We start from the raw sequence: 13,360 nt of genomic DNA, 5'->3' as shown, positions 1-13,360 counted from the left end.
CCTGCAGACTCACTTACAAGGACTCCATATGTTCTCAGTATTATTTATTTTTTATTTGTACAATTTGTCTCCTTTTGCACATCGGTTGTTTGTCAATGTTTGCTTATATATACTTGTTAATAAATTCTATTGTATTTCTTTATTTTCCTGTAAATTCCTGCAAGGAAATGAATTTCAATGCAGTACTGTATATGTTAACATATATATACACTTTGATAATAAATTTACTTTGACGTGGTGTTGCCAATGATGAATGTCCCAACGAAAACAAATAAAAATGTCGAACATAAATGCAACTGAAAATCCTTTGTTAATTTGTATTAATGCACCGTCGCATTCTGGCAGGACTTTGAGAGCAGTAGCTTATCTTTTCTATTGATGAACAGGCCAGTAAAGTCAATTGGAGTGAATAGCAGAAGTACAATGGCAAACCAGTATGCTACCATCAATTTAGCAAGAGCGCGCATTTATCACTAGTGCCCATTTAGCACTAATCCTATTTGTTTTTTTTTCCATTATGTTATTATTTTAGCACCAGGAAATGTGTTTATGTGTTTAGACATTCTGAGATGCATCACTAATCTATTTCCATTTCCTTACAATGTAAGGCCCCCTTACTCTTCTGCTAGCCAGCCCCTGACATATTTGTATTTCTTCTTCCATTTACTTCATCAATTAAAATTTTGGCAGCAAATAGAAGAATATGTACTAGAAAATTTGGTGCAAAATAATTGTCTCATGCTAGAGTGGAATATATTTTTAAACAACATAATAAATGGCTTGGATGGTTTCTCCGTGGAACAAAAGTAAATATGTTTGATTTGCAATCACATTCTTTACAGAATTGGCTATACTGTTATGAAGAAGTTCAAAGTAGAATTAATCAGATAATTATCCATAAAAATTATAACTAAATAGCAAAATTATGACAGTCTTCTTACTTCATTACTTAAGATATTCCCACCCTCATCAGTGCAATGTCATTGACATGCAGTAGATGATGGATAATGTTATATAAAATAACTAATAAGAGAGGTGAGAGTGGATATCAGACCACTGGAAAATTATACTGGAGAGGTAGTGATGGGGGACAAGGAAACCTCTTGAATCTTCATAAGCCTCAATTGGGTGGATGTGGAGAGGATGCTTCCTACGGTAGGGAAGTCTAATACCAAAGGACACTGCTTCAGGGTACGGGACATCCATTTAGAACGGAGATGAAGAGGAATTTATTTAGCCAGAGAGTGGTGAAACTTCAGAATTTGTTGCCACAGGTGGCTGTGGAGGCCAAGTTATTGGGTATATTTAAGGCAGAAGTTGATAGATTCTTTATTAATCGGGGCCTGAAGGTTTACAGGGAAAAGGCAGGAGACGGGCTAAGAGGGAAAATGAATCAGCGTTGATGAAATGGTGGAGCAGACTCAATGGGCCAAATGGCCCAATCCTGCTCCTATAGCTTACAATCTTATGGTCTTATAAAGAGAAGGGAAGGAAAATAATTCTACCGTATATTTTGTTGAGACCAAATGCAATACTTCAATCATTAACTATAATGACAATTGATTCACATGCGTTATGTTCATGCCATCTGTGTGCCTGTGGATCCAAAACAACTATTAATTGACAGTGAATCTAAATAGCTTGAATCTTAATACATACACGTCCGCAGGTTCCCTTATATTCTTTACAGATCTGCTGGCGTTGCCAGTTGCTTCTGTGTGTCAGAATTTCAATGATTACTTGTTCATTAGTTCCTAAAATTGAATTTAAAAGCATGGAAGTCAGCTTCTCAGTACAGGTGGTTGGGTGTTATATGCTTGGACAAGAGGTAAGGGACAATAACAAAGGATAACAAAATCTGGAACAAACAAGTAGTTAAGATAATTAGCACCAATACAAAATATTTTTGTATTTTAGTGAGAAACTCTACAAATTTAAAAAGTGCCGTCTTCCTTCATGTGACACATGTAATGCAGTAGAACTCCATAATTTAACTGTAGGTTATCTTGCTCATAATTATGAAATGCATCTCCTTTAATAATATACTTCTGAGCAGACATGCCATTGATATTAATAAAAATAATATTTTGAATTGAAAATTGATGTTGAAGACATAGTTAATCATCTCATAGTGTTTAAAAAATATTTTGCTTTTCTATTCTGCTTGCCAAAGTGGATAATCTTGTATTTCTCCACAACTTACACCATCTGCTAAAGTTTTGCCCACTGATTTGATCTGTTTATATCTCTTTGCATATTCCTTGTGTCCTCACAAATTAATTTCCCACCTGTTCTTGGATCTCTGGTAGGCTTTGATACATCCTTTGTCTATCATTGTTATGGATAATTAATAGTTGAGCTCATTGATACCTACATGTCCAGGCCAGTCTTTATGCTCCATATAAGCCCTTCCCTGTCTACTCAGCATATCAAATGCATTTATCTAGTTCTCCATCAAACGTACCTGTAGTATTTGCCTCAACAAGTTCAAAAGGTGGAGCACTCTGCCTTCTCGCCCTCTAAATGTTTTAAAGATTTGTGATCAATCTTCATGAAAATTTATCTTGAGAGAGGCCTTGTACTATTCACTATTTAATCCATAACATCATGTTTTAAATTATCATTGTTTGTGATAACAGCAAGCTCTATGAAGGGAATATTTATATTTTTAATAAGAATCCTGCCATATTAATACTGACAAAATAAAAAGTTTGATGCGGAACTTGTAGCAGTTACATTGTAACATTAAAATGCAGATCACAATTAACCAGTGCTTACCTAATCCTACTATTGCACCTCGCAGACTGTTAACATCCCTGCCAACATTGAAGCAAGCACAATCTTTTATGGTCCCACGGGATCCAACCTATTTTGATGAAACAATTAAAAGGATATTTGTGTAACAGTTACTTTAACAGGGTGGCTGTTTCGTTTAACAAACACATCATTGATAAGCAGCATTTTTGATGACTGTATACTTCATTTGGAAGAAATATAGATCTGGTTTTGGTCAAACTAGGGAGATTCTGCTTTGGTAATAATGGTGTGATCGACACCAATTAGTGTGCAAAGAGTATAGTAGCCCAAATCATACAATATTAACTATTAGCAGCATTCATATCTAACACGAATAGCAAGATACTCCAGGCAGCAAAGCAACACATTGGTCGATATAATGGACCCAAAGTCCAAAAAAGAACCGGCACAATGGGAGGCAGAAGTTCCAGTGACAACTTATCCCTGTGCAATTTAAGAATTCACTTCTTGTGTGGTACGTTTAATCAAGTTCAGTCTCTGTGAGCAGATTTCTCATCCGGAGCTGGGAAATCTTTGGAGGTCCATGTCCAATACTGCATCTCAGAAGCAGCTGGCAGCAGAGACAACATGTCACAGTCCCCTCAGACCTGTACCAGTGCTGGAGTCCTGCACTTCACCAGTAAAATGAATAGTACTTACATTCTGGGCCAGGCCGGGCCGGGCCAGCAATTTTTAGTTTTTTCAGTTATTTAAAACTGGGTTACTCACAGCTGATGGGCTAGACACTAATTCATTGTTAACAATTTCTTTCTAATCAACAAATTATCAATAGGGATATATTTTATGGCTAATTTCTCTCCCCCACTTTCCCCGTTTTTCTGTTTTGAATTGCTTAATATTTCCTTTTCTGTCTCTAGCTGCTGGTTTTTAAAGTGATTGTTATCTCGACAACTTTGATCTGCAACCTCTCACAATTATTTCCTTCTCTGCAACTCAACAAGCTTCTCACTTTTCCATCTCTGACGAAGGGTTCCTAATGTGAAGCACCTTCTCTGTTTCTCTCCCCACTTACACTGCCACACATTCTATGTAATTCCAGCATTCTCTACATTTGTTCACAAGAATAGTACTGGGTTAAATTACAATGAAATACTCCATAGACAACTTTTTATTTATCCCTGCACAGAAATTTAAGAGGTGGTATGACTGAGGATGTAAGATGATTAAGGTCTTTGCTAGTGTAGACAAATAAGGAGTGGTATTCATTACATGTATCATAACTGTAATATTAGATTTATGTCGCTTGTTCACACATAGGGCAGGGAAAACCTGAAAAAAATATCTTTCGGCATTAGGCTGGAGGCAAACCAGTAATACTTCAAGTTATCCGTCTGAACGCATTAATGGCATAGTTTTCCACTCTGTTGAAATGTCCTAAACAGTCAGAGTACAAATGTAATTCTATTAACAAGTGCTGTCAGTCAGATGCTATTTTTGAACGATGTTAAACTTATTGATAGGGCAACAGCATGATCACTGATTCTTTGATCTGATCACAATTTTGCTCTGGACACAAGGGAGTCGGGTAAATTTACTTATTAGGCTCTGTCTTTCTGCATTTAAGGATAACAGCTATTGTCCACTACATTCTAAGATTTATGATATTTCATATTGTTTGCTTCAGAAAAGCAATGAAATTGGTTTGCCTGTACAGTAGATTATTTAAGTTGAATGAGATTCCTGTTTGGCAGTATATTAAACTGTTATGAAGTGGAGACACTGGGCTAGAGGTGAATTTCACAACACACAGGGAGCAGGAGAATCTGGCAGCGTGGGGGAAAGCAGGAAGTAGTACAATGTTGTTTTAATCCAACCCCTACCTTGCCATGTCACATCCACATTTCCTGCCAAATTAGTGTAAACGGACATGAAGGTAACCTGTGAGTTGACTTCAGCTTCCAAATTTAAAGGAACAATCTGAATAAATAACTTGGAGTTAGGAACTGAGGGCAGTTCAGAAGGAATTGACAGAATGAAATCCTGACAATAGAACACAGAACATAGAAATCTAGAGCACATTACAGGCCCTTCGGCCCACAATGTTGTGCCGACCATGTAACCTACTCAAGAAGCTGCCTAGAATTTCCCTACCACATAGCCCCCTATTTTTCTAAGCTCCATGTACCTATCTAAATGTCTCTTAAAAGACCCTATTGTATCCACCTCCACCACCTTCGCTGGCAGTGGATCCCACGCACCTGTCACTCTCTGGGTGAAGAACTTACCTCTGACATCTCCCTTGTACCTACTTCCAGGCACCTTCAAACTATGCGCCCTTGTGTTAGCCATTTCAGCTCTGGGAGAAAGCCTCTGGCTATCCACACGATCAATGCCTTTCATCATCTTATACACCACTATTAGGTCACCTCTCATTCTCCATCGCTCCAAGGAGAAAAGGCCAAGTTCACTCAACCTATTCTCAAAGTTATGCTCTCCAATCCAGACAACATCCTTGTGGATCTCCTCTGCACACTCTCTATAGAATCCACATCCTTCCTGTAGTGAGGTGACCAGAACTGAACACAGTACTCCAGGTGGGGTCTAACTAAGGTCTTATATTGCTGTAACATTACCTCACGGCTTTTGAACAATCTCATGGTTGATGGAGGCCTACACACCTGTGAAGGACCAGGGTGAGCATAAAACTGGGAGAGCAGGTAAAGGTGAAAAAAATGGGGGTTTTATTTACCCAAAATGTTTACAAACTCAACAGAACTGTTCTTGAATCCAAACTTGAATCGGCTAAACAGAACTTGTCTGTAACAACAAAATAAATACTCCTCAAACCAAGAGACACCACTCATCTCCTGACTGGGTTTATATTCAATGCTGGCCAGTCCATAGTAAATTGCAGGGGAGAGAAAACATTCCTCTCCCTAAAAAGATACGGCATAAACAAAGCAGCTCCAGAGAACACCCCTCAGTAGCAGAATGGCACAATCCAATTATCTAGCCCCATCTACTTAGGCTGGTGTAATGCAACAGCTCAGTTGTTTCTGGGCATGCTGGGGTGGAGGGAAATGAAATTGTGGATGGCATTGCAAAGACTTCCATACAGAGCGAGCAACTAGGAATTAGAATACCCCAAGGTAGAGCAGAATTGAGAAGTAGGATTAAAAAAAAGCATAGAGAAGAAATGGCAAGATGATTGGAAAAATGAATTTATGGGAAGGCATTTCTTTTCTAGTCACCCTTTAGTTAAAATGGTCTCAGACTGTTACTCTTTAAATCATAGAGATATGGTGAACTTAACAAGACTTGGGTTGGGGCATTGTGGGCTAAACTATTACTTAAAGATAATAGGAAAACATCCAACTGGATTATGTGACTCTAGTAGTCCAGAGACAGTTCAGCATGTTTTGCTGAGTTGTAATTGATATAAAATTGAAAGAAGAATATTGTTCAAGAGGCTGTCTGACTTAAATGTATTTTGTTTTTCTATTAAATCTTTGTTTGGCCACCAAGAGAACCACCATCTGATTGAAAAGTTTATTATTCTGTTTCTATGTGTGACTAGTTTATGTATGAGAACTTAAGTTTCTTGAAATTCTGTAATTGATTGTACATCCTGCAGAGGGCAGTAATACGCCTAGATGCGTCTAAACTGCTGGAAATAGAAGAAGTAGAAGAAGCAATCAACTGAGCTTCTTCTACTTCTTCTATTTCCAGCAGTTTAGACGCTGCAGCTGCAGGACACTTTAATATGCCCGGTTGATGGTGTGGCTGGTAATTGCAGCTGCCACAACACCATAAGCCTTCTTAACAACACTGTCAACCTGCAGAGCAGCTTTGATTTTCCTATGGACACAGACCCCAAGATCTCACTGATCCTCCACACTGCCAAGAGTCTTACCACTAATGCTATATTCTGCCATTATATTTGACCTACCAAAATGAACCACCTCACACTTACCTGGGTTGAACTCCATCTGCCACTTCTTAGCCCAGTCCTACATCCTATCAATATCACACTGTAACCTCTGACAACCCTGCAGACCATCCACAACACCTCCAACTTTTGTGTAATCAGCAAACTTACTAACTCACCCTTCTATGTCCTCATCCAGGTCATTTATAAAAATCACAAAGAGGAGGGGGTCGCTGAACAGATCTATGTTGAACACCACTGGTCACCATCCTCCGTGCAGAATACAAACCATCTACAACCACTCATTGCCTTCTGTGGGCAAGCCAATTATGGATCCACAAAGCAATGTCCCCTTGCAGATTCCCATATACGGAAGCATTACTCTAGCATATACACTTATGCACTGCACAATAATTACAATCAAAGGTTTCAGTCCCACATCAATGCGGTAATGTTTGTAGGCAAGTAGCAGGCACCAAGTCTACATCAAACTCTGAGAAACCAGTGAAGGGGATGACTATAGCCAAAGCTCTCACTGGATCTGCCCAGAAATCTTTCTCATACTTCTTGAAGTGTCTTCATAAGGTTATGCATTGAGAGTGAATTACATGAATTTAATGAACACTTATTTTCCAAATGCGCTGTTAGGTCATATTCTGGAGTTATGGAATATAGCAAATATTAATTTCAACAGTAACCAGTCTGCAATCCTGAATGTGGATTGTAGACTGAATTTAATCTGCAGCTCAGAACAAAGCAAACTGGGGTCAAATGCAAACCTAGCAAGAATCCCTTGACCTAAGAAGTCTGCATGTGCATGAATGCAGCTCAGTGAGCAGTGATTAGAATTCAAATGAGAATGTTTTGAATGTTGGTGTGAAGATCCAGGTGTTTTAAAATTACATGTATTCAAAGGAAGCATTACGAATGCATTGCAACTATAGTATTGTCCTGTTGTTACCTTTGATCTTTAGCATATAAAAATATGATGTAATGTTGGGTCAGGGAGCCACTATCCAGAGTGACTTCAAATGTTGTCAGCTTGTTTGTGGTGAGTAAAGACTTTTATACGACCAGCTGCGTGCCCCTCCGGTGGCATTCATTAACATACACCATAAGGAACTTTGGAAACAGCCAGATCCACAAAACCTGTGCAGCTTTCCTGCAGCATGTACGAGATTGCCTGGATAGGTAACCCAGCTATCAATTATCCAAGTTGTGCACTGGTCATCCACCAATCAACAAAATGCAGCAATTCCCTGATAGAATCCAGGGGCACGTAGCCTCCACCACCATCACCGGCCAGCAGCCCATTCCACACATTGTTTTTGCTGCAGATCTTCAACATGGAGGCTGCAAATATCAGTCAATAACCAAGTGAGACCAAAACTCCTTACTCACTAATATTTTGGGACATTAAGAAAATGCATGCTTTGGTCACCAATCCCATGTGCTGGGTCTGGCCACCTGGCAGCTGGACCTGCTTGCTCTCCTCCTCTTCCGTGGACACTGCAGATCAATGAGCAGCAAACTAATCTTCATCTTCAGCTGAATTCAAAGAAGCAGAGCCATGCTGACTTCACGGATTACATGAGTATCCTAACACGAGGACAAATCTTCAGACCTTTCCATGCAATCAGCCAGTGGAAGTGCAAGTAAGGATGTCTTTCACAGAAGCGAGCAGAAAAAACGGCTACAAGTGACAGTTGTTAGAAACACATTTGCAATTAAACACTGCAATTAAATAATTAGCATATTAAAATCAACATCCTTCCTCCTCAGAACAGCAAGTTGTAGTGATCTGCTGTAGGTTTTTTTTGTTTTTATCTCTGCACTACTCCACCCCATCCCCCCCCCCACCACCACTACTCAAATTCCACTCCCACACCAATACCCTGAACACATGAAAATTCAGCTCAATAGCTCAATTAGTATTCTGTACTTTATACATGAAAACATAGAAAGCCTACAGCACAATACAAGCCCTTCGGCCCAGAAAGCTGTACCGAAACATGTCCTTACCTTAGAACTACCTAGGCTTTACCCATAGCCCTCTATTTTTCTAAGCTCCACGTATCCATCCAGGAGTCTCTTAAAAGGCCCTATCATTTCCGCCTCCACCACCATCGCCGGCAGCCCATTCCACGCACTCACCATTCTCTTAGCCCTGACATCTTCTCTGTACCTGATTCCAAGCACCTTAAAACTATACCCTATCACACTAGCCATTTCAGCCATGGGGAAAAGCCTCTGACTACCCACACAATCAATGCCTCTCATTATCTTGAACACTTCTATCAGGTCACCTCTCATCCTTCGTCGCTCCAAGTAGAAACGGCTGAGTTCAATCAACCTATTCTCATAAGGCATGCTCCCCAATCCAGGCAACATCCTTGTAAATCTCCTCTGCACCCTTTCTATGGTTTCCATGTCCTTCCTGTAGTGAGGCGACCAGAACTGAGCACAGTACTCCAGATGGGGTCTGACCAGGGACCTATATAGCTGCAACATTATCTCTCGGCTAATTCTCAAAGATTCACAGAATTTTACCTAAACGCCTTAACTGAAGATATGATCCAGTTTTTATATGTAGAAAAACTGTGTTAGCTGTGAGGAGGATGCTAAGAGGATGCAGGGTGACTTGGATAGGTTAGGTGAGTGGGCAAATTCATGGCAGATGCAATTTAATGTGGATAAATGTGAGGTTATCCACTTTGGTTGCAAGAACAGGAAAACAGATTATTATCTGAACGTTGGCTGATTAGGAAAAGGGGAGATGCAACAAGACCTGGGTGTCATTGTACACCAGTCATTGAAGGTGGGCATGCAGGCGGTGGGCATTACGAATGCAGGCGGTGAAAAAGGCAAATGGTATGTTGGCATTCATAGCAAAAGGATTTGAGTACAGGAGCAGGGAGGTTCTACTGCAGTTGTACAAGGCCTTGGTGAGACCACACCTGGAGTATTGTGTGCAGTTTTGGTCCCCTAATCTGAGGAAAGACATTCTTGCCATAGAGGGAGTACAGAGAAGGTTTACCAGATTGATTCCTGGGATGGCAGGACTTTCATATGAAGAAAGACTGGATCAACTAGGCTTATACTCACTGGAATTTAGAAGATTGAGGGGGGATCTTATTGAAACGTATAAAATTCCAAAGGGATTGGACAGGCTAGATGCAGGAAGATTGTTTCCAATGTTGGGGAAGTCCAGAACGAGGGGTCACAGTTTAAGGATAAAGGGGAAGCCTTTTAGGACCAAGATGAGGAAAAACTTCTTCACACAGAGAGTGGTGAATCTGGGGAATTCTCTGCCACAGGAAACAGTTGAGGCCGGTTCATTGGCTATATTTAAGAGGAAGTTAGATATGGCCCTTGTGCCTAAAGGGATCAGGGGGTATGGAGAGAAAGCAGGTACAGGGTTCTGAGTTGGATTATCAGCCATGATCATACTGAATGGTGGTGCAGGCTCAAAGGGCCGAATGGCCTACTCCTGCACCTATTTTCTATGTTTCTATGTTTAAACCATGCACTGTAGACTATTTCAGTACATGGTGGATTGCTATACGAAAGCCGGGATCTTCCACAGGCAGTTGTATCCCAAAGCCTATTGCTTATTCCTCTAATAAGTTGGTTTTAATATAAAATTGACAAACAGCTGAAAGATGGACCCTATGATCATTCAGTCCAGGATACTTTGGTACACTGACAGTCATTCAAGAAATAGAATATGTGAAGAGAACATTGAGCAAGTGGAAGAGTAGGTTATTAGGTTTACAGATGATACAAAAGTTGGTGCTGTTGCTGATAGCGTAAAAGGTTGTTGTAGGTTACAATGGGGCATTGAGAAGTGGAAGATGAAGTTTTATCTGTACAAGTGTGAAGTGATATATCTTTGGAAGTCCAACCTGAAGTCAGAGTAAAAGTTCAATGGCAGGATTTTTAGCAGCGTGAGAACAGAGAGATCTTAAGACCCAAGACAAAGTTGCCAGATGAACTGATAGTGTCTTGCCTTTGTCAGTTGGAGGATTGAGTTTAAGAGCCATGAGGGAATGTTTCAGCTCTATAAAACTCTGGTTCGAACACACTTGGAGTATTGTGTTCAGTTCTGGTTGCATCATTAGAAGAAAGATGTGGAGGTTTTAGAGAAGTTGCAGAAGAAATTTACTGTGATGTTGCCTGGATTAGAGAACATGTCTTATGAGGAAAGGCTGAGTGAGCTAGGACTCTTTGGAGTAAAGCAGGAAGTGCGGCATCTTGATAGAGTTGAAGAAGATTATAAGAAGCTTGGGTAGAGTGGACAGCCAGCAGCTTTTTCCCAGTGAGGCTATGGCTAATATTTTTAAGGTGAGTGGAGGAAAGCTTCAGGGAGATGTCAGAGGTAGGTTGTTTGCACAAGGAAGGAAGGGTTGGATTGATCATGGAGTAGGTTAAAAGGAGTCCCAACATCATGAATTGAAGGGCCTATACTGTGCTGTACTATTCTGTGTTCTATGTTCTAACAAACCCCTTTGGAAAGAGCCCCATCTTTTCAAATGAAACACATGCAACAAGTCAAATGTTGTCTTATGTGATATGATGCTAACAGCTCTGCATTTGACATCAAACAACAGATTCATGTTAATTGCTGTTAGCGGTGCCCAGTGAATTTAATACGCTGGTATAACAATTGCATCTTTTTATATTAAAAAGCACTCACATATGCATTGATAGGCATTGGAACCACATCGCCTCCCAGAGAAAATTGCTCGCCGAGACCACCACAGCGAACAAGGCCATATCCACCAGGAGGTGCCCAGATTTCACTTCCTCCACAAGCAGGCTATCAGCAATGAGAAGTGAAAAGAACAATCTGTGTTAAAACCTTTGGCTATCTGTTTTCTTCATTCAAGGGATGAGGGTGTCATGGTCACTGCTTGTTCTTGTGAAGGTGGCAGGGATTCACTTTTCAAACTGCTGCAATCCAGCGGATAAAGATGTTCCCACTGTTAAGTAGCAAAATTAATAGAGGACTTAACCCAGCAATGATGAATAATAGGGACAAATTTATAAGTCAGGATTGTTAAGTAACTTGAAAGGGATGCTAGGAAGTTGTAATGAACCTGCCACTCTTATCTTTTCAGACACATCAGGTATATTAGCTGAGGTCTCTGAATTAACAACGCTGTGCTGGCAAACACAATAAACTGTGTGGGACCAGGCCCATTTTCCATGATCTACCACATACACTTCACCACTATTTCACTCTCTAATGCTGCATACTCATTTTTTGGTACGTTAGAGAGATCAACTTTTGTGGAAGTGAAGAAGAAAAAGGAAACAAAGATTTCATCTTCTATTAAACCAATAACTTTACAATGTCATACATCCCAATTTGTGTCAGTCAGCACCACAATGAAGCAGCATTGTAGATAGATCACAATGTGAACCTCTAACAAGCAAATTGTACTAATACTCCCTGCGGCTATAATTATTCATTAGGTAAAAAATAAATAAATACAAGGTTCATTTTTCAACCAGAAAAATATACAAATTCAAACAATGAACATAGGAATGACGTGTAATTCTTTTACATGATCTAAATAAAGGGCAGTAACACATAATGACAATGATAATCTCTCAGTATGAGAGAAAATAATCATGAAAGTGGGGTCTATGTTCTCTTAAAAAACGTCTTCATGGTAATGACTTCTGTTTAATATGTAACTGATTCCCTTCCCTCATCCAAGTATGATGAAGAATGCATATGCCACATAATAACTCACTTTCCTAAAGTGCATTTACATTCCTGTAATTTCATGTATCGCAGAAACATCCCCTAAATATAGCCGAGCTAAAATTTGAATTTTTTTTATTATTAAGCAGAATTATAGTATCATACGGCAAAATAAATCACTTGCCCAATTACCATTAAAGAAGTGTTATATGAAACCACGTTCCTCCTCTCAGCACCTTCTGTTATAAAACTTTTAAATTTTCTCTTTTCAAGTTCTTATTGCCACTGTTTTAATCCTGTAAATAGAAAAATCCCAGACTCCTTTCACACTTTGGGTGGCGATTTTAAATATGTACCCTTCAGTCACTGGCTCACTGATCCAAGCAAATACATAGATTTTCTTAAGGTTACTTTATAATTTTGAACACCTTTAACAGAGGTCTGTCTTTGATGTAAATTTTATAAGAGCCATAATTTCTTTGCTGCCTTTCTCTGAAAACCTTTTCTTTCTGCGATATTCCTTTCGGTCTTCTCCACAGAATTACAGTGCACAATATTCAGAACAATGATTGCATAGGTTTAGTGTTAACAATACTTTTAAAGAGTGTTCCTCCACAAGTTTTTTAACCACATCCCCCTCTAAAACCTGCATCCCTGAAGACTGCACATGTAGAACAAAACAGTGCAACATAGTCCTTCAGACCACGATGTTTGTGCTGACCATGATACCAAACCAACCTATCCCATCCACCTGGACATGAGCTCAATCATCAAGCATCAGGCTCTTCACTTGCCCCATCATTGAAATGTTTCCACAACCAATGATCTCACTTTCAAGGACCCTTTATCTCATCATCTCATGTTCTCGTTAATTATTGCTATTTATTAATAGTTGTATTTGCATAGTTTGTTGTCTTCTGCACTGTGGTTGATCATCTTTATGCCTCTTAATTATTTTTGTA

General features: G+C 39.6%; 1 protein-coding gene across 6 annotated transcripts in view; it reads right to left on the bottom strand.

Annotated features, from left to right (window-relative positions):
* The window catches only part of anxa3a (annexin A3a), a 75,926-nt gene that overhangs the window by 33,938 nt on the left and 28,628 nt on the right, over positions 1-13,360 (bottom strand). For 3 of the 6 annotated variants that reach the window (XM_073065201.1, XM_073065200.1, XM_073065202.1), the window contains exons 3-5: positions 11,382-11,504; positions 2,779-2,866; positions 1,660-1,754 (exon numbers count right to left, since the gene is read on the bottom strand). In XM_073065201.1, the coding sequence (XP_072921302.1) occupies positions 1,660-1,754; positions 2,779-2,866; positions 11,382-11,504 (306 nt within the window). The remainder of the gene's footprint in view (positions 1-1,659; positions 1,755-2,778; positions 2,867-11,381; positions 11,505-13,360) is intronic. The other 3 variants (XM_073065204.1, XM_073065203.1, XM_073065205.1) reach the window with 1 other exon arrangement.

This window comes from Hemitrygon akajei, chromosome 13, assembly GCF_048418815.1.
Source record: "Hemitrygon akajei chromosome 13, sHemAka1.3, whole genome shotgun sequence".
Taxonomy (NCBI): domain Eukaryota; kingdom Metazoa; phylum Chordata; class Chondrichthyes; order Myliobatiformes; family Dasyatidae; genus Hemitrygon; species Hemitrygon akajei.
This window is presented reverse-complemented; position numbering and strand designations above follow the sequence as displayed.